At 48.8% G+C, this 21,378-nt stretch overlaps 1 protein-coding gene across 1 annotated transcript; it reads left to right on the top strand.

The window, feature by feature from the left end:
- Positions 1-142: 142 nt before the first annotated feature.
- DPP3 (dipeptidyl peptidase 3) lies at positions 143-20,578 on the top strand. Its single transcript, XM_063146051.1, has 18 exons — positions 143-166; positions 4,273-4,551; positions 5,949-6,038; positions 6,239-6,376; positions 7,397-7,471; positions 7,653-7,743; positions 8,566-8,696; positions 10,420-10,550; positions 10,960-11,018; positions 11,436-11,630; positions 12,258-12,370; positions 13,050-13,142; positions 13,743-13,805; positions 15,465-15,589; positions 17,144-17,264; positions 18,372-18,551; positions 19,887-20,049; positions 20,274-20,578. Exons 2-18 carry the CDS (start codon positions 4,279-4,281, stop codon positions 20,417-20,419), a joined length of 2,187 nt encoding a protein of 728 aa, XP_063002121.1. The 5' UTR covers positions 143-166; positions 4,273-4,278; the 3' UTR covers positions 20,420-20,578.
- The last annotated feature ends 800 nt before the right edge of the window (positions 20,579-21,378 follow it).

The raw sequence follows: 21,378 nt of genomic DNA, 5'->3' as shown, positions 1-21,378 counted from the left end.
GGGGAGAGAAGAGGGCGGGCCTTTGGTCTCCGAGCAACACAGTTGTCAGTCTCTGTAAACAGAGCCCTGGATTGGCTGGATGAGTCATGGTGGGCGCGGCTGGCTGTTTGAGGGGGGAGAAGGGGGCGTGGCAGGAAGTTGGAAGGAGCAAGAGAGAAAGAGGCAGGTGAGGAGGGGGTCTGAGGCTGGCAGCAATGTGGGAGGGGTAAGGTAGGACATAATTTGGGTGGGGGTCCATTTCAGGGGGGATCCCTTCCTAGAAGGTGGGGAAGGGGGGTAGTAGTCCAGGTAGTACAGCACGTGGCTTGCATGCGGGAAGCCCTGGGTTCAATTCCTGCCAGCATCTGCAATTGGCGATCTCTGCATGAAACCCTGGAGAAAGGCTGCCGGTTGGTGTGGACAAAATTGAGCCAAATAGACCAGAGGTCTGGCTCGGTTTGGGCAACTGGGGGGGCCCTCCAGATGTTTTAGCCTACAATTCCCATGATCCCTCACCGTTGAGAGTGTTGGCCTGGTAGAGGCTGCAAGCATTGGTCCAGTGAAGGCTGGTGGCTCCGATGCCAGTGGGGTGGTGATTCCGCTCCGGGTTCCAGCCACAACTTTAAAGGACCTGTCCAAGGTGCTGAACCCAATCCGCAAAGTAGACTCGGCACCTTGGATCGCTCTTTTAGAGTTCTGCCTAAAACCCGGAGCAGATTCACTGCCCCACTGACGCCAGAGCCACCAGCCTCCACTGCTCTGGTCACTCTTGGTCTAACGCAGGGTCCTAGCTCCCTCCCGCTATCTCCAATCCAGGGGTGATAAAAGTGGTTGCTCCTTCCTCCCTTGTCTCCCTCTCCCCCCCTTCGCTCTCTGCCCCAGATGTGGAGCAAAAGGTTTTACATCTGGCAGGCAGCGCTTGAATTTGGGAGGAAAATTTGCCTGGGATGGAGGCTTAATGAAATCCATAACTCCAATTTTAGCCAAATCTCTTTTTCTCACTCACTCACTCACACACACACACAAGCGCCTACCTTCTAATGAAATGTTGGCAGGAAAGGTAAACAGCTGCTGCCCCCCCCACCCCCCACCCCAAGTAAAAACAGAAACTGATCAGTCTTGTGCAGGCAAGTGCAAGCTTCCGTTCTGTGAGTAATCTATTTTCATTGCACTGTTTTTTCTTGCTTTTGCACACCTGCACGGCTTGTGGGTTTCCCATTAGGGCAGCTGGTCGGCCGCTGGGTGAACTAGACTAGATGGATCCTGGCCTGATCCAGCATCAGGGCTCTTCTTAGGTTCTTATTACATTTTTACTACCGCGGCAATTTTGAATATGTGTTTCGTTGTTATACGCCACTTTGGGAGGGGTCTTGCCCTGAAAGGCAGCCAAGAAATATTTTAATGAATTAAATTAATTATTATTGTTGTTGTTGTTTATTGCATTTATATCGCACCTTTTTCCTCCAAGGGACCCAAGGCGCAGCGTACATAATCCTCTCTATTTTATCCTCACAACAACAACCCTGTGAGGTAGGTTGGGCTGAGAGTCTGTGCCTGGCCCAAAGTCACCCAGTGGGTTTCCATGGCCGAGTGCGGACTTGAACTCGGATCTCCCGACTCCCAGTCCAGCACTTTAGCCACTGTGCCACACTGGCTCTCCTGTGGTGTCCTCATTCCCAGCATGCTTTTGGATAGCTTGGAGGGGTGTCTTGGACAGCAGTGATCCCCAGTCATATTTAATTGGTAGGAAATCCCCTGCTTTCAAGTTGAACTTCCACTTTCAGGGCAAGAGAGAAAGCAAAAGTAGCTAGCTGTTGCTGGACTACCATTCCTACCATCTCTGCCCATTGAGCCTGCTGATGGGGGTTGGAGTAGCTCACCCCCTGCTTCTATTTATGGATTCATTTCTTTTTAGGATCATAACTCCCAAGTTACTTCTAGCCCGCCCTTGTCAGGGGATTACTTGGAGGTAATCCCCATCGAAGTCAACGGGACTTCCTTCCACTCTGCACTTCCTTCCACATTTCATCTGTCTCAAAGTCAGTGGGAGCACTAGAAAAACAGCTTAATTTTTTTTAAAAAAAAAAAGTCCTAAAAACACATGTAGCCAAGTAGTTTAGAGCACGATCCTATTTAGACAGGGGGAAAGCCCTACAATTCTTTTTCTGGATGGCTGTGGCATGCCGGGTGTTGTAGGACTTTGCTTTCTTTCTAAACCTGCATAAGATTGCGCCCTTAAGAGAATGCTATTGCAGGCTGAGAAGAGGAGGGTCAGGCTGCTTCAAAAGGAAGAGTTAAAGGATGGAGAGGCGGGCTTCCATCTCCCAGCAACGCAAGGCATCAGTCTCACCTAGGAGACCCTGTGACTGGCTGGCTCAGTCACAGGAGGCGTGTCTGCCCTGTTGAAGCTATGAATGGGGGGGGGGGGGAGGAAGGGGGCGTGGCAGGAAGCTGTCTGGAGCAAGAAAGACTAGCAGGTGAGGAGGTAAAGGCGCTAACATGGGTGTAACAACAAATGGTTGCAGGGCAGGCCACGGCTGGTCAGTGATGGAGCATGCACATTGCACATGCACATGTGCGGTCCTAGGTTTGAGGCTTGGAGGGGTCCAAAAATGATGGTTAGGTAGGGGATTTGTCCGTGTGTGTTGCGTGTATTTCACGAGATGACCACACAGGCCAAGATCCGAAGGACTAGTGAGAAGGTCTGCATGCTGCAAGGTGTCTGTGAACACGCGAAGACCCCCTAGGCAAAACTGAGGATTGGATCATGTCCATCAGCACCGTAACAGAGGCCACCAGCTTCACACACCATTAGACCTGTAAAGTCATTTAGCCCAGCAGTGGGCAGGAGGCAGGGCGAGATTTGTTACAGTTATTATTATTATTATTATTATTATTATTATTGATTCCATTTCTATATCGCCCCAACGCCAAAGCACTCTGGGCGTTGCCCAACAATTCAAGAGATCAAAATACGGCATAAATAAATACGTGGAATGTAAAAAAAAACAATTTAGAAAGAATTTCAACAAAAGGCTAGACCCGTTAAAAGAAGTGGCGTAAATGCCTTGTCTGAAATGCCTGGGAGTAAATCCCTGGCTCAATTGCAGACGATCAACAAAGGTTTCTGACTCCTAATTCTTTAGCGACAGCAACAAGGAAATGGCTCTTTTCTTTTTCTTTTTTTCACCACCCAAACTAGGCACTTTCAGGGATTTCTAGCCAAGAGAACCCCCTTGGCAAGAGGCTAAGGGCAGGCCCCAATTCCAGGAATTCTGGCACGATCTCCCTGACAAGTCCTGCCTAGCACCACTATTATCTTTTCACTGCCTGATTAAAATCACCCTCTTCTCTCAGGTGTTTGGTGGCGAGTTTTTAATCAAGTCCTGATTTGTATTGATCATTTTTTTAAAAAAAAAATTAGATATACATTGGCTAGATGTGTGCCTGTCTATATGTTTTTCTGTTAATGGTTTTGCACTTTGTAGGAGGTCTTTTGAATGGTTTTTAAAGGAAGCCAGATTCCAGCTGGACATCAGGAAAAACTTCCTGGCTGTTAGAGCAGTACGACAATGGAACCAGTTACCTAGGGAGGTTGTGGGCTCTCCCACAGTAGAGGCCTTCAAGAGGCAGCTGGACAACCATCTGCCAGGGATGCTTTAGGGTGGATTCTTGCATTGAGCAGGGGGTTGGACTCCATGGCCTTGTAGGCCCCTTCCAGCTCTGCTATTCTATGATTCTATTCTACCTGAGCTGCCCAGAGTTCTCCGGCTGTGGGGGCATTGATAAATGAAATACGATAAATGTAATGAAATCTCTAATGCATCCTCTCTGCAACCTGGTGAAGAAAAAGTGTTGTTCTGTTTTCTTTTTCTTCCTTTTGTTCTGCTCCTGTTTTCTTCTCAGACTTTTACGCTTTCTCATGTATAATGTATAATGATATTCAATATAAATATGACATGTGTTGTTCAAAAAAATATTTCTTTGTTCGTAGCTCCTGAAGACGGATCGGCAGATCCGAAACGTCGAGCGTTTATTCAAAAAGTCTTGTAATAACAACACGTTTTTAAACGTTTGTGACATCAGTACAAAGGGATTAAAACTTTTCTACTTCTTAACACTAGAGACTATCTCTTCCTTTTTTTGGTTCCACGTAGTGTTTTCCCCTCATCCTTTTGACGTGTCCTCTTGTTGCATATCTGGAGGGCAGAAGCTTAGGTTGGGGTCGCCCCGCTTTGCCCACAAGGGTTAGTTGAGTGTGACATCCCCACCCACCTGTCTCTCTCCCCCCAGTCTGGCATGATGGTGGATTTTCAGTATATCCTGCCCAATGATATTGGCATTTCGACGCTGGACTGCGCTGAAGCCTTCCAGCTGTTGTCGCCGGAGGAGAAGCTGTACGCCCACTACCTCTCGCGGGCCTGCTGGTACGGGGGGCTGGTGGTACTCTTGCAGACCTCGCCAGAAGCGCCCGCCGTCTACGCCCTCATCTCCCGGATCTTCCGAGCCCAGGACCCGGCACAGTTAGGGGAGGTGGCCCGCTCGATCGGTCTCTCTGATGAAGAATACCAGGTACTGCAAAGCCTCTGTGTGTGTGTGTGTGTGTTTTTGTTTGGTTTGAGGGATGTCCATGATTGGCATCCAGGGTCGGTATCGTTGGGCATTGGCTGAGGGCCCACTCCCAGCAGCCCCCTGGAGTTGCCCCTCCTCTTTGCCATTGCAACCTGCTTGTTCACCGGCCTCTCGCTCTGGCCAAGACAACGGTGGTGGTGAAAAGGAGGAGGAGATGCCACGGCCTCCTTGCTCCCTGGCTCTCTGCCTGTCAAGCAAGCAAGTGGCAGCCATGAGGAGGAAGAGGATCATAGAATCCTAGAATAGTAGAGTTGGAAGGGTACCACAAGGCCATCTAGTCCAATCCTCTGCTCAATGCAGGAATCCACCTTAACTTTATTTATTTATTTATTTATTACACTTATATACCGTCCCCATAGCCAGGGCTCTCTGGGCGGTTTACAGAAATTCTAGAATTGAGATAAAAATGAGTGTACAAAATTTTAAATTCTAAAACACAGGACATGCACACATAAAGCATTAAAAACTGTTTAAAAAACTAAACATGTGGGTGATTAAGATGTGCTGCCATATACCTGGGCAAAGAGGAAAGTCTTAACCTGGCGCTGGAAAGATAGCAGCGTTGGTGTCAGGCGAGCCTCGTCAGGGAGAAATTAAAGCATCTCTGATAGATGTTTGTCCGGCTGCCTCTTGAAGGCCTCTAGTGTGGGAGAGCCCACCACCTCCCTAGGTCATGGGTTCCATTCTTGTACCGCTCTAACAGTCAGGAAGTTTTTCCTGATGTCCAGACTGAAGAAAGAGTAGCTGGTGACGATAGCAATGAGAAGGTAGACTCAGAGAGGGAGGGGGTCTTGCCTAACGCCTCCCAAAACCTGGAGAAGGCACTGGGGTATGCCTCCACCCCGTGTTCTCCACTGTGTTCTTTCTCCTCTTGCTGTGTTTGGGATACTATTAGCCATGCTAGCTCAACGCAGCGTTCCTCAACCTGACACCCCCCAGGTGTTTTGGACTGCGTCCCCCAGCCAGCATGGCCAACGGTCAGGGGGTAATGGGAGTTGTAGTTAGTGCAGGCTGGTGGCTCTGATATCAGGGAAATCTACTCCAGTTTTCAGCAGGCACGAAGCCTCTCTCCACTTGATGCCCTCAATTTATAATGACACCAGGTTTAATAAATGAATAAATCTATAATAGTACCAGTTTTATTAATAAATGTATTAAACCGGAAATGTATTAATAACTGTAGCATTAATAAATCGGTCGTAAGGTCTGTGTTCCAGTCTTTAAAATGTCTGCATGAAGGTGCAGGGTTCATGTCTGAGTTCACAGGGCAGCGAGCAGGGGGTCAGGCTGGAGCGGTTATCTGTGCACGTATTTCTCAACGTCGTTCTCGCTCCCAGGCGTTCCTGGTTTACGCTGCCGCCTTCTATGCCAACATGGGCAACTACAAGTCCTTCGGTGACACCAAATTCATCCCCAACCTCCCCAAGGTGAGTTGGAGGGGATAGACGCCAAGGACCTGCCACGGAACAGGACGTCAGGAGCTGTATATCTTGGGCCCTTCAGCCAATCGGAGCTCTCCTTGCACCTCATTGGCTGAGGTGCTGGCGGAGGGAGGCGGAGTCTCTGTTGTGGACGGCCTGAGTCTTATCACTGATGCTGGTTCTCCTTACCACCTTTCTGCCCCTAGGAGAAGCTGAAACAGCTGGTGTGGGGCAGCCAAGCCTTCGCAGAAGACCCAGAGAAGATGGAGGCGTTGTGGGGCCGCTGTGGGGAGCTCATGTTCTCCCTGCAGCCCTTGCAAAGGCATTTGGGGCTCAGTGGCGAGGTATTGATTTATTGATTTACTATATTTATCTACCATTCCCCATTGAAAAATTTTGGAGCGGTGTACAAAGTAAAATGAAAATAAAAACAGAATAAAACACTTAAAACAGATCTTAAAAGAAGCAAATACAGTGACTCCTGGCTGGACATTCAGGAAAGGCTTCCTGGAACAGTGATGTTTTCAGGAGGCGCCGAAAGGAGGACAAAGTTGGCACCTGCCTGACCTCCAGAGGCAGGGAGTTCCACACGAGGGGGGCCACCACGCTAAAGGCTCTTCCCCTGGTGGACTCCAATCGGAGGATGCGTCTATGTGGGACCACCAGGAGCAGACCCTCAGATGACCTCAGTGACCGGGCAGGTTGGTAGGGGAGAAGGCGCTCTCTCAGGTATCCTGGTCCCAAGTTGTTTAGGGCTTTGTACACAAGTACAAGAACCTTAAATCTGGCCCGGTAGCGAATAGGCAGCCAGTGCAGTTCCCTCAGCAGAGGAGTTACATGCTGGAAAGGGGCAGCTCCAGACAACAGCCGAGCTGCAGCATTCTGCACTAGCTCCAGCTTCCGGAGCAGCTTCAAGGGCAGCCCCACATAGAGCGCGTTGCAGTAATCCAATCTTGAGGTTACCAATGCCTGTACCACCATGGTCAAGCTATCCCTGTCCAGGAGAGGCCGTAGTTGGCGAACCAACCGAAGATGGTCAAAGGCACTCCGAGCCGTGGCGGCTACTTGAGCCTCCAACGACAGAAATGGGTCTAAGAGTACCCCCAAACTACGAACCTGTTCTTTCAGAGGCAGTGCAACCCCATCCAGAACAGGCAATGAGCCTGTCTCCCAGACTCGGGAACCACTCACCCACAGGGCTTCCGTCCCCCTAGCCACCCCTCCCCGTGTTCATCTGGAACTCAGTTCTAAAGGGAGCAAAAGGAGGTGTTGATGATTCTATGGGTGGGGCAGGGGGCTATGATTCGGTGGCTCAAGGCCTGGTCTTTCGTGGCTACCCTCTGACTCCTGTCTTCTCTCTCTAGGGCATCTCTACTTATTTTTCCGCCAACTGCCGCACGGAAGATGCCAAGCTGGCTCAGGATTTTCTCGACTCCCAGGTGCGGCCAGAACTCTCCTGCCTCTCTGGGTTGGACCGTACCACGTGGGGGTGGGTGGGTGGGAGCGCCAGAGTAATTGCTGAATCTGGAGTTAATAGGGACTGCGGGACCATTTCGGGGTAGGCCTGGCTTCTCCCTTTGGTTCTCAGCGCCCAACCCCTTTGCTTAAATCTTTCTCCAGAACATCAGTGCTTACAACACGAGGCTTTTTAAGACGGAGGCAGATGGCAAAACGAACTACGAGGTTCGCCTGGCTTCGGTGCTTCTAGACGGTAAGAGTTCCCGGCTCTCTGGCTTGGCGACGACACGTGGCGGAATAATGTTTCAGAGATACCGTAATTGCCAGGATAAAGCGTGTTGAAACACTTCGTGCCTTTGGAGACACACTGCTTAAAATATCTATTTGATGGTGCCTCTTTATACAAAAATGAAAAAGAAAGGTCCTTGCCGCTTGGCACAGAAACATACACAACTGTTTGACTAGTCGCCTGTGGTGACTCACAAACTTCTCCAGGTGACCAGGTTGGAAGAATGATCTGAGGGTAAATGGTGCAGCCTCCTTGCTAAGGTTAAGCAGGTCTGCATATGCTCAGTATTTGGGTGGGAGACCATCTGTGAAGGACGCACACACACCCATGTACACCGCCTTCTTTAATTTATTTATTTGAAGTATTTTTATGCTGGTCCTACAAGATAATCCCTGCCTGAAGGCTTACAATTTAAAAAGACTCCACTGCTCTGAAATTTTGAATGGGGAGCAGTATATAAATATTGTAAATAAATAAATAAGGCACGACACACAAGGAAAAAGGAATGGAGAGGCAAGAGGAAAAAATGGCTTTCAGCAGGGCTGGTGGACTGGCCCCACTTCCCCTTGAGTTACATAATGGAAGAAAGGTGAGAGAGATATGAATGAATGGATGACTGAGACACTCTCTGTGAGAAGATAAACTCGCACCCAGAGTCCTTCAGCCTGCCTTGGCCCATTCTTGGTATGCCGCCCCGCAATGCCAAGATTTTTTTTACCAAGCCCTGAAATAAAACTGCCTTCACACACGCCTTGTGCCTTAACGTCCGCCTCCTCTTCCGCCCAGATTCCCAGCTTGATACCGAGATGACCGACAAGGCAAAATGCTTCCAGTTTGGCGGCTGCGTGTTCACCGTGACGCTAGGCGATTACTCCCCGCTACTGGAGAAAGTCGTGGAGAATTTGCGGAAGGCCCAGGTGAGAAACGGCGGGGTGATGAGGACGCTCTCCTTGCTTGTCTTCAGTTGCCCCCTCCTTTCCCCAAAACACCACTTATCGGAGATACCCGAAAGAAGAGCTTGGTTCAAGATCTGGGACTCCCTAAGGTTTGACAAAACAAGAGGTGACCCCGCCGTGGCTTCTGCCATGGAACGCCGATGGTTGCAACCGTTTTAAACAAGCATGAAGATAGAGCAGAGCCAACAGGCAGAGTTAGTTTTGCTTCATTCTGCTTTTGTGTTGGTTCTGGGGAAAGGGGAAAGAGCCCTGCTGACATGATGGGAGAAATCGTGCCTCTTTTTGCCCCGAACAATCCCTTCCACATCCGGTTCAATATTTCCTACTTTTAATCTCAAATCTGGATCAACATTGAGTCGATTTCTGTGCTTGTTCTTCGTATAACAAAATGTCAAAAATGTTTGTTCACAAAGACATGTGGAACAAAAGGGAACTAGATGTTTCAAAGCTTTTTCACCTAACTTCTTATAATCAGGAAAAACCGTCACCCAGAATTGGTCCAGTCTATATTCTTTGAAAAATGATTTCAATGAACCATCACAAGTCACGTCAACAAGTGCATCTCGCTCTTTTGCAGATAGAATTGTTAGTTGTACATCACCACATTCAAAAGGATTCCTTATCCGTGAGTTTTCAGGATTAGGTGCAGGGAAGTCATCTCTGAAGCTAGTCGCTAAATCATGCAGGTGCTCAGTGATGTTATATTTTACTTCTGGTAGGAATTCGTCATCAGTGGACTCCAAAAATGAATGTTGAATATGTGAATGGTGCCACGGACCCCCTGGGTGGATTACGTGGACCCCCTGGGGTCCACGGACCACCAATTGGGAACCACTGCCCTAAACCAATGGAAACCTCGCTCTCCCTGGCTCGCAAGGGCTACTTCACACCAAGCCGGCAGCTGCTGCTGCTGAAAATGGCATCCCTGTGTTTATGACCCCCTCTCCGTGCTCTGCAGCATCTCGTGGAGTTTTCCTCGGGCTGAGTTGTTGCGGTGTTCTGCCGTTCCCTCCTTCCCCGCTTCCCGCCAGCGACAGAGAGCGCAGGCGAGGAATTAAGATCACGGCACAAGTAAAGTTCTAGACGTTACAGATGGAGAGGGAGTGGGAGCTATAAAACACACGGCTGCCATTTTTGGTGGAAGCCGTGCATCTAGTGGTGTGGGACTTCTGGCCCTTGAGCCAAATCCAGCCGTTTGGAGATCCCCAGGCAGCCACGCCCACTTCTCTTGGCCACGCCCTCTTTCCCCCCAACTTACAGTTCGGGGGTGATTTTTTCTGCTTATTTAAAAAGTTGAAATGCCTCTCCTGGAAATAAGAGCTTGAAGCTACAACATGCTGGTATCTTTGGCCCTGCCCACTTTTGCCTTTAGCTCCGCCCACTGCTGGAATGTGCCTGTCCCCAGGAACGCCTCTGAATCTGGCCACTGGGGCTGACAGAGCTTCCTACACCGCTAATTTGTCCCTGAGACTTCAGCAGCCTGTTCTCTTCCTAGCATACTGTATATTCTTACCCATGAGGGCTAGCCGCTTGACTTTTTTTCTTTTTTAAAGTCTTCTCTGGAAGCTGCATTATGCTGTAGGGGTGGGTGCAAGGGGAACGCAGGGGGCAGGGTTTGAGGCTGCGGCTAGCCAGTAGAAATGGATTTGGCCTGACTTTGGACCCTCGTGTCTTCCCCTGCCAGAAACACGCTGCCAACCCCACCCAGGCCGAGATGCTGGCCCACTACGTCACCAGCTTCACGCAGGGCTCCATCACGGCCCACAAGGAAGGCTCCCGCTGCTGGATTCGCGACAAGGGACCCATCGTAGAGAGGTGGGCTTCGGCCTGCGTCGACATCTGCTGTATACACCCGCCGTTTCGTTATCCAGACGGAGGCTATTTTGCCTGAATGCTGCTTCCAGGCTGGAGGCAGAGAACTGGGGAGATACTGAGAACATAAGAAGAGCTCGGTCAATTCAAGGGGCCATCTAGTCCAGCATTCCAGGGATCAGACAACATGACTCTTCTTGTTTTCTTAAGTTCGTAAATGAGAAATTGGGGTGTGGGGGGAGATTGCCCCTTCCAGAGAATTATAGAAACTTTGCTTTTTTTCTGCCTGGTACGTGTTTGTGGGGTGGAGGGGGTTACCTGACGTTTAGCCATGCTAAAGATGCCTTCTTCTTCTTCTTCTTCTTCTTCTTCTTCTTCTTCTTCTTCTTCTTCTTCTTCTTCATGTTCGCAGCTATATTGGTTTCATTGAAAGCTATCGAGATCCCTACGGTTCCCGGGGGGAATTTGAAGGTATCCTTCTGCCTTTGCTATGGGGAATTTTGGATCTGGGCTTTCCCCACTGAGCTTGATGGGGGGAGGGAGACTTGGGGAGGGATAGATCTCTGAGCCAAGCAAAGTTCTGGGCTTTCCCCAAACAAGAGGTACAGGGTCTGTCCTGCCAAGGAAAAAGTTTTGTACCCATTGATGCAACAAGCCCCAATGAATTTGACAGGCGTTAATTTCAAGTAACATTTCATAGGCACAAGATGCAAGAAAGTAAGACGGCTAGGAGATATTGGTGAGATGAAGGGGACTGGTGATCTGTCACCACTCGTGGTTCCCTTGGTCACCCAGCAGTTACCAGGTCCGGTTTGGTCCCCCGACAGTTACCAGGTCCTCCTTTCTAGGGTTTGGTCACCTGGCAGTTTCTGTGTCTCCCTTTTTCAGGATTTGTGGCTGTTGTGAACAAGGCCATGAGTGCGAAGTTTGCTCGGCTGGTGGCAGCAGCAGAGCGCCTCCTGGAGGAGCTGCCTTGGCCCCGGTCCTTCGAGAAAGACACGTTCCTCAAGCCCGACTTCACCTCGCTCGATGTGCTGACCTTCTCCGGGAGCGGGATTCCCGCCGGCATCAACATCCCAAATTGTAAGCCTCCCTCCCCCACAGTTGGCTACCAGCTCGGCCATCCTTCCTCTTCCTACATGGGTCTGCAGCCAAGTTCCATGGCCCAGCTCTGGTTTCTGTACAATACCACCTTTGGAGCAGGGCCTTTCAGTTGCTGGCCCCTACTGTAAGGTTTTTGGGGGGTGGATGGGGTGGGGAAGAAGCAGAGTTAGAGATGGCCCAATGTCCTGGACTGTGAGCAGTGATTAAATCCTCTTACTTGTTTCAAGCCAACCTTCCTCAGCCTAGAGCCCTCTGGATATCTTGGACTCTAACTCCCATCATTCTCAGTTAACATGGCCAATGGGCAATTGGTGGGAGTGGCAAGGCTGAGCCTTAGAGCGTGGGGGGCAGTTACAAAGAGTGCCCATGAACATGTGCAGAGTACCTTTCCGCTGTAGAGTTCCCCTCATATCTGGGATCAAGTCCTCAGGTGTTTTAATTGCAATTTTTCACACTTCATAACGGACCATCTTTGGACCAAGCTGAGGCCTGCTCAGCTTTAGAGGTTGGAAAGGGGCATCTGGGTGAATTCCTGCCTTCTCAGGGCTGCTCACGTGGCCCTCAGAACCCGGTGAGCTCCCCCTGCCCCCTTCTCCCCCTTCCCAGATGACGACATCCGCCAGACGGACGGCTTCAAGAACGTCTCGCTGGGTAACGTGCTAGCGGTGGCGTATTCCACGCAGAAGGAGAAGCTGACATTCCTGGCCGAGGAGGACAAGGTGGGGGCGTTTGCCGTGGAGGGTCGGGGGAAGGGAGAAAGATGGGGCCTGTGGGAAGGAGGCCCTGCTGGATCTCTGCTGGTATCATTGACATTCCCCCCACACACACTCATAGGGATGGGGCGAACGCAACACACCTGGGTTTCATAAGAATGTGGAAAGCTGCTGTATACTGTGAGACCAGTAGCCCAGTATTGGCGGCTGCTCTCCAGCATTTTAGGGAGGAGTTTTTCCTGCCCTGCTTCTAGACACCGGGAATCGAACCGGAGCCTGCTTGCATGCTCTATTGCTGAGCTGCGGTCATAAGAACATCAGGAGAGCATCTGATGCTGCCCACAGGAGACCCACAAGCAGGACATGAGTGCAACAGCATCTCCCACCCATGTTCCCCAGCAACTAATGTATATAGGCATCTTGCCTCTGGTAGCGGAGGCAGCACATAGCCGTCAGGGCTAGTAGCCCTGGATCGTCTTCTCCTCCAGGAATTTATCCAACCCCCTTTTAAAGCTATCCAAGTTGGTGGCCCTCACTCCATCTTGTGGTAGTGAGTTCCATAGTTTAACTATGTGCTGTGTGGTGTGTCTTGTTAGCGTTAGCACCAGCAAGGCCCTTAAAACCCCAGGGCACCTGGGAGCAGGCGCTTCCGCTGCTGAATTCTACGTGCGAATGTCTCTTGCAGGATCTGTACATCAAATGGAAAGGGCCGTCCTTTGAAGTGCAAGTGGGCCTCCACGAACTCCTGGGTCACGGCAGCGGCAAACTCTTTGTGCAGGTGGGGCTTTTGTACGGGTGTGCGTGTGTGCTTGTGGTTGGTGGCAGGGGGGTTGCTCAAGCGAGGAGTGTGCCAGGTTTGTACCAACGCATACTTTGCACAGCTGGGTGTGTTTTTGCCCACCTTTGAGCCTCATCTGGAATGGGGACAATCTTCTGTCCACACAGACCTTTACCCTTTTCTCTGTCTCTGTATGTGTGTGTGTGTGTGTCTGTCTGTCTCTGTGTGTCTGTGTCTGTCTGTCTCTCTCTTCTTCCACTCCCAGCCTCAGGCCTCGCTGTTTCTCTCCCGGTTTTCCATTTTTTATTTCAAAAATACCTTTTTGAAGGGGGCGGGTAGTGAAGAGCTGTGTGGGGGCCATCGGAGATGCCCCCAGGAGCCACAGCAAACATGGCTGCCATGTTGGACAGCTCCTGGATTACGTGTGTGTCTGTGGGTGTATGTATAAACCTTTTGTAAACTGTCTTGCAAGGACAACAAGCTATGAAAGGCCGCGGAGAAATCCTTCAAATGAATTGGCTGCTCCAGGGATCACAAGATCGCCTTCCTGAAGTTGCCCTCCAGTTTTTAAGATCCATTTTTGTTTCTTTTCTCTGGCAGGATGACTCAGGGGGCTTCAACTTTGACCAGAAGGCAGTGATTAACCCGGAGACAGGAGAGCAGGTGAGGGCTTGCGTTAGAAACCTGAATGGATTCTCAAAGATTCATAAACCATTCATAAACCTCGCAACAGAATAGGTTTTAGCAAAGCGATATATGCAAAACGTTTCCAAATACATACATTTTAATACAATATTACGTACAAAATGTAAAACAATAGATTAGGAGTCCTGTAGTTTCTCCTGCATGGATAGATCATAGCTGGATTCTATAAAGGGCTCTATAAATACATAGTTTAAAATGTTTGCTGGTTCTATGTAGGACATTTAATACTGTGAGATATTAGTTGAAATAAGGCCTGTTTACGTATTTTCCTCACTGGGGAAGACCACCCAGATCTGGACATCTTAATCACCCACGTAGTTTTTTAATGGTTTTTAATGCTTTATGTGTGTATGTTCCGTGTTTTAGAATTTTAAGTTTTGTATACTCATTTTTATCTCAATTTTAGAATTTCTGTAAACTGCTCAGAGAGCCCTGGCTATGGGAGCGGTATATAAGTGTAATAAATAAATAAATAAATACATGTTTAGGGATAGGGCCATTGTGTATTATTATTATTATTATTATTATTATTATTATTATTATCCGCCTCCCCCTCTGGATTGAGGTGGGGAACAACACCAAACACAATATAATACATAGAGCATATAATAGAGCAATTTAAGAACATCAGAAGCGCCCTGATGCTGGATCAGACCAAGGGTCCATCTAGTCCAGCACTCTGTTCGCACAGTGGCCAACCAGCCATCAGCCAGGGACCAACAAGCAGGACATGGTGCAACAGCACCCTCCCACCCATATTCCCCAGCAACTGGGGCACACAGGCTTACTGCCTCGAATACTGGAGATAGCACACAACCATCACGGCTAGTAGCCATTGATGGCCTTCTCCTACAGGAGTTTATCCAACCCCCTTTTAAAGCCATCCAAATTGGTGGCCATCACTACATCTTGTGGCAGTGAGTTCCATATTTATTATTATTATTATTATTTATTTATTTATTTAGCACCAACAATGTATTTGCTGCTGTACAGAATATACTAATAAAACAGCAATACGCTGCCTGCCTAGAGGCTTACAGTCTAAAATCACATTTTATACTGTTTTTATGTTTTTGATGGTTTTTAAATTTTGTATACTTTTTAATGTTTACCATTTTTAACAGTTGTAAACCGCCCAGAGAGCGGTATATAAATGTAATAAATAAATAAATAAAACGTGACGGGGAAAGGGGTTACACAAAACAGAAATAAAGGAATAATCATATATTGTATATTTTGTACAGCACCAAGTACATTGTTGGTGCTATATAAATAAATTAATAATAATCATAATAATCATAGCAATGAGAACATTAAATCAGGCTAAAATACCAAAAGCTATGGAAAACAGGTGAGTTTTCAAATGGGTTTTAAAATCTAAGATGGAACTCATAGTTCTTCGTAGAAACCAGGGCCAGATTTACACCAAGCAGGATATAACATTTAAAAATGGTATATGGAAGGTGTCCTGGGCCCGAACAGTTGTCAGTACTGTTATAAGCCGTTATAAAACTAGTGTAGGTCCTGCCCAGTTTTGAAACTATGTACGTAGGAAAAGCTACAGGCTGCTAATCTATCGTTTTGCATTCCGTATGTGGTATTTTTCTGTCCCTGCAGATCCGGAGCTGGTACCGAGGTGGCGAGACCTGGGACAGCAAGTTTTCGAACGTGGCTTCGAGTTACGAGGAATGCCGGGCGGAGTGCGTGGGGCTATACCTCTGCCTGAACAAGGAGGTTTTGGGGTGAGCGCCAGAGTTCGGAGGAGAGGCGGACGCCTTTAGTGAAATCCATTCCGCCTGCGTTTTGCAGGTCGTCAGCCATCTTTCCTTCCGTCGTCCGCTCATTGACAGAGTTCTATTCTTCTAGGGATGTCTGGAACTTTTGTTTCACGTGCGCATTTGTGCCAATTTCCCCTGAAATGTAAGCGCCAAGCCCACAAGTTCTGTGAGACTCGTAAAAAGCCTGTCGGCAGCATCATCTGTGGGTGCAATTCATCAAGCTTATTTGAATTCAACATCCTCAGTGGTGGGGATGGAGGGAGCAATTGGAGTGTCAGACTGGGCGTCAGGAGATCTGGGTTCAAGTCCCCACTCGGCCAAGGAAGCTTACGGCGTAACTTTGGGCCAGTCACTGACTCTCAGCCCAGCCTATAGAATCATAGAATAGTAGAGTTGGAAAGGGCCTATAAGGCCATCAAGTCTAACCCCCAGCTCAATGCAGGAATCCACCCTAAAGCATACTTGACAGATGGTTGTCCAGCTGCTTCTTCAATGCCTGTAGTGTGGGAGAGCCCACAACCTCCCTAGGTCACTGGTTCCATTGTCGTACTGCTCTAACCGTCAGGAGGCTTTTCCTGGTGTCCAGCCGGAATCTGGCTTCCTGTAACTTGAGCCCATTATTCCGTGTCCTGCACTCTGGGTGGATCAAGAAGAGACCTTGGCCCTCCTCAGTGTAACAACCTTTTAAGTATTTGAAGAGTGCTCTCATGTCTCCCCTAAAACTTCTCTTCTCCAGGCTAAACATGCCCAGTTCTTTCAGTCTCTCTTCATAGGGCTTTGTTTCCAGACCCCTGATCATCCTGGTTGCCCTCCTCTGAACACGCTCCAGCTTGTCTGCATCCTTCTTGAATTGTGGAGCCCAGAACTGGACGCAATACTCTAGATGAGGCCTGACCAGGGCCGAATAGAGAGGAACCATTACCTCACGCAATTTGGAAGCTATTCTTCTATTAATGCAGCCCAAAATAGCATTTGCCTTTCTTGCAGCCATATCGCACTGTTGGCTCATATTCAGCTGGTGATCTACAACCATTCCAAGATCCTTCTTGTTTGTAGTCTTGCTGACCCAAGTATTCCCCATCTTGTAACTGTGCATTTGGTTTCTATTTCCTAGATGTAGAACTTGGCATTTATCCCTATTAAATGTCATTCTGTTGTTTTCAGCCCAGCGCTCCAGCCTATCAGGATCACGTTGAAGTTTGAGGGGTGTTGTTGTGAGGATAAAAATGCAGAGGAGGAAGATTATGTCTCCCTCCTTGGGTTCCTTAAGGAGGAAAAAAGGCGGGATATAAATGTAATTAAAAAAAGCATAAAAGACGAGCTGAGGGCCTATTTCAGAGAATCTAAATTTTAGGAAAGGCCTTTGGCTCCAGAATAATCTCGGCTTTTCTTGTACAGATGCAAACACTTGAAAAGGGAATGGAATTATTTGAGCAAATCAAATAATTTGCAAATCTACGTTTCCCTTTGTGTGCGCTTCATTCCCCTCTCCTCCATTTTTCCTTCCTTTTTCGACAGGATCTTTGAATTAAAAGGCGAAGACGCTGAGGATGTGATCTACATTAACTGGCTGAACATGGTGCGCGCTGGGCTGCTGGCCCTGGAGTTCTACACGCCAGAGTCCGGAACATGGCGGCAGGTGAGGGACCAACAGGCGGAACAGAGTTCTGGCACGTCAAAGGTAGAAGAGCCTCTCCCCGAAGGACTGATGGCTCCTGCTGTTCTTATTATACAGCCCTGTTTTGCAAGCGTTTTAGGATGCAAATTGTCGGTCTGTGAGCCCTTTCTCTTCTATGCATGTCTTGGCCCAAAATGTTGCTGTTTGGGGTCATACTGCAGCTTAATTGGCACTGTACCTGCTTTACACCCACCAGGTCCCTGTTTCAGTCCCCAGCGTCAGCAATTAAAACAAAGGTTGGGCAATTTGGGGGGGATCCGTCAGCTCCTGTCCACCCCACTCCTCTGGCCCCATAGCCACTGCTGTGCTGCCCACCTCCCAGCAGTTAGCTACCAAATTCTGGCGGCCAACCACAACAGAGGACGGGGTGGGCTACATGAAACTGAGTGGTGGGAGATTCATGGATAAAAAGGAATAAATAAAAGCAGGAAGGGGAAAAATCAGAGTATCTTTCAAAACTGCCCGTTAATTCACTGGGTGAGCGGGGGGATACGTCCTTGTGCCCCCCCCCCCCGTCGGTTGGAAACGGAGACCAAACAAGCCCTTAATCGGATCCAGTAGTGCAAGAACTCGTCTATTTTATTTATTTATTTATTACATTTTTATACCGCCCAATAGCCGAAGCTCTCTGGGCGGTTCACAAAAATTAAAACCATAATAAAACAACCAACAGCTTAAAAGCACAAATACAAAATACAGTATAAAAAGCACAAGCAGGATAAAAACCACGCAGCAAAATTGATATAAAATTAAAATACAGAGTTAAAACAGTAAAATTTAAATTTAAGTTAAAATGAAGTGTTAAAATACTGAGAGAATAAAAAGGTCTTCAGCTGGCGACGAAAGGAGTATAGTGTAGTTGCCAGGCGGGGTGCCACAGCGGAGAAAGCCCTGCTCCTAGTAGCCGCCTGCCTCACTTCCTTTGGCAGGGGCTCACGGAAAAGGGCCCTTGTAGGTGATCTTAATGTCTGGGCAGGTACATTTTCGTGGGCGGGATGGAGAGCAAAGGTCCCAGGGCAGCCGCCCTCCTCTCCTGACCTTGCGTTCTGTTCCTTCTCCCCGGGTCAGGCTCACATGCAGGCCCGCTTTGTTATCCTGAGGGTTCTCCTGGAGGCAGGCGGGGGGCTTGTGTCGCTACGCCATACCACAGGGGCGGACGGCAAACCCGATGCGGTCGTGTCGCTGGACCGCAGCAAGATCGCCACCGTGGGGAAGCCTGCTCTGGAACGCTTCCTCCGCAAGCTACAGGTAAGCAGCGGTGAGAGGAAAAGAGAGTGTCCCCCCCACCGGGAGGAGTCTCTGTCTGTCCTTCTGTCCTTCTCTCAGCAAACGCTCCCACCCATCGTTAGAAAAGGAAGGCCATTCATTGGGCTAAAGCGAACGTTATAATTCCTTCTTGTGCTTCCAGAAGCCAAACAGCCTGAAAACGTAATCAGCGCCATGAACTCAGAGCTCCGTCAATTAATCAACTCCTCTTTAGTTGATTGATCTACTGATTAGATCTGGCAGCCTGAAACTTGTCCAGCACTCTTCAGTCCAGTCCAGAAAAAATAGGAACGTAAAGTTAGAAATGGGAGAGTTTGCAAGAAGATGGAGACGAAGTTTAAAATTGGAGACGTGAGAAAGGATGTTTGTCAGCGGCGCCTTACCGTGGCAGGAGGGGTGATTTATTGTTTGGAGAGCAGAGAAAGGCAGGGTTCACACAACATGTTAACTCACCCAGTGTGGGTGGATGTTGAACTGTGGGTGATTGTGTTGTTTGAGCCACAGCACAGGGTGGACAGTGTTGTCTGAAGGCAGCACAATTTTCGCAGGGTTGTTTGTTAACCGTGTTAACCACCTTGAACAAGCCATGGGTTCTCAAGGTGGCTTGTTCAAGGAAAATAAACCGCACTGCATGGTTCACAAGCCCCCTTGCAGCAAACACGCTGCATTCAGACAGCATCATGGCTTGGGTCTAGGTTATCTGAAAGACCGTATTCTCCCTTATGAGCCTGCCCGTGCTTTAAAATCTTCTGGAGAAGCCCTTCTCTCAGTCCCACCATCTTCACAGGCGTGCTTGGTGGGAACACGGGAGAGGGCCTTCTCGGTGGCTGCTCCGGTGCTCTGGAACTCTCTTCCCGGGGAAGCTAGGCTGGCTCCCTCCTTGATGGGCTTTTAGAGGCAGGCAAAAACTTGTTTGTTCCAGCAGGCCTTTGGAGAGTAATCTGGTCCTCCAAAGACTTTAAATGTTTTAATATTGTATTTTTTTTAATTAATTTTTGTACATTTCTTTTCCTAGGTTTACAATGTATATGTTTTAAATTTTGTAAGGCTGCCTTGAGGTCCAGTATTGGGCAAAAGGCGGGATACAAATAAATAAATATAATAATAATAATAATAATAATAATAATAATAGCAACAACCCACCCTGTGGAAAAAAAGTGCTGCGTTCAGACGACACGGTAACCCATAGTGGTTTAATGCGTTGTGTGAACCCAGCCTAAAAGTAGGTTGGCAGAGGCAGATCATGGGAAGGAGGTTTAGCACAGGGAGGGGGGATTCTTCTGTTTCCATCTCAGCCGGAGCGCTTCCCTCTCAAAGGTGCTGAAGTCCACAGCGGACGTGGCCGGAGGGCGAGCGCTCTACAACGCCTACTCAGCGGTGACGGATGAAGAACCGGAGCACTTCCTCGCCTTGCGTCACACGGTGCTGTTGCGCAAAGAGGCCCGTAAGCTGTTTGTGCAAGCGAACACCCGCCTGGAAGGTAAGGGTGCTTGGACTTCTGTCCTGCTTGTGCGTTTCCCAGTGGGGCAACTGGCGGCTGCTGGACTGGATGGATCTTTGGTCTGATCCAGCCCGGCTTTTCATACGGGGCCATGTGGGAAGCTGGCCGGGCCACAGGGTGTGTAAATCGTAAAACGTCAGTGCGGAAGATACCTCCAGCTTGGGGAGGGCCTGCTCACACGGTCTCTTCCGCCCCATCCCTAGGAGAGGACGTGGTCCTAGTGCAATACGACAGCAGTGCAGCGGGGCTGGTCAGATCCTTCCGCGACCGCTTCCCTGAAGATGCTGAAGTGCTGGAGCAACATCTGCTGGAGTTGGCACGCGCTGACGCTCACTTCTGGAAAAGCTGAGGCCGTGGTTCTGCCTGCCGCCACATCGGATCCCTCTTGCACCCCTCAAATAACGGAAATAACGGCACGGCCACAGGCCCAGCGGGATACAGTCAGCGGTCCCTCTGCCCTGGGAGGGGCGGGGTGGGCGCTGCCCTCCCATCGCACTAGGAATCCAATAAAACTAGCTTTTATAAAGTGTTCTGGCTTCCATTTCTTCTTGCGCGCTTCTCCTTGCTTTGGGGGATGGTGGTCAGAATCAACTGTGCTGGTACTAACGTTCAAAGCCCTAAACCGTTTGGGGCCCAGGTTATTTGAAGGAACGCCTCCTCCCATATGTACCTGCCCGGACCTTAAGATCATCCACAGGGGTCCTTCTCATGAGCCCCTGCCAAAGGAAGTGAGGCGGGTGGCTACTAAGAGCAGGGCCTTCTCTGCTGTGGCACCCCGGCTGTGGCACGAGCTCAGAACACGCTTCCTCAGAACACGCTATATAGAACACAAAAGCATATAGAATAACCATTTCTTACATGGTTTTTAAATCCAGCAATTCTCCTTAACAATCTTATTAAAAACAAGTGTGAACTATCAAGCATTGTTTCCTACCCTTTTAGGGAGAAATAGTCAAGACCATTCACAAAGTCTCCCAGTATATACAATCCACGAAAAATATATTTTGCTCTTATTATTAATAATGAGTAGCATTTCCCCAGCCACTGAGAACGTTCGGAGAAATGTAACTGCAAAATGGCAGATGTGCTGATCAGCTTGTTTGTACTTTTCCCGTTGACTGACTCCACAGCTGGTTGTGTTGCCTTCAGATACTATAAGTCTACGCTGAATTTTGGCTGCAAGTGTACCCTCTATTCATGTGGGTTCTACGGGGCTTAATCAGAATAAAATGTGCAAAGATGTAACTACCAAACACAGCTTTAGTAAGAATTAAATTTTCCAAAATGCATCCACTTTCCAGTACAAAT

This window comes from Elgaria multicarinata, chromosome 21, assembly GCF_023053635.1.
Source record: "Elgaria multicarinata webbii isolate HBS135686 ecotype San Diego chromosome 21, rElgMul1.1.pri, whole genome shotgun sequence".
In the NCBI taxonomy this organism is placed as follows: Eukaryota; Metazoa; Chordata; class Lepidosauria; order Squamata; family Anguidae; genus Elgaria; species Elgaria multicarinata.
The sequence above is the reverse complement of the archived record's forward strand: the minus strand, read 5'-3'. Positions and strand labels throughout refer to the sequence as shown.

Coding starts and splice junctions, on each gene's coding strand:
- DPP3 (XM_063146051.1), top strand. CDS start 4,279: ATGATGGTGGATTTTCAGTATATCCTGCCCAATGATATTGGCATTTCG. Junction 7,472..7,652: donor AGGATTTTCTCGACTCCCAG/GTGCGGCCAGAA, acceptor ATCTTTCTCCAG/AACATCAGTGCTTACAACAC. Junction 12,371..13,049: donor TCCTGGCCGAGGAGGACAAG/GTGGGGGCGTTT, acceptor TGTCTCTTGCAG/GATCTGTACATCAAATGGAA.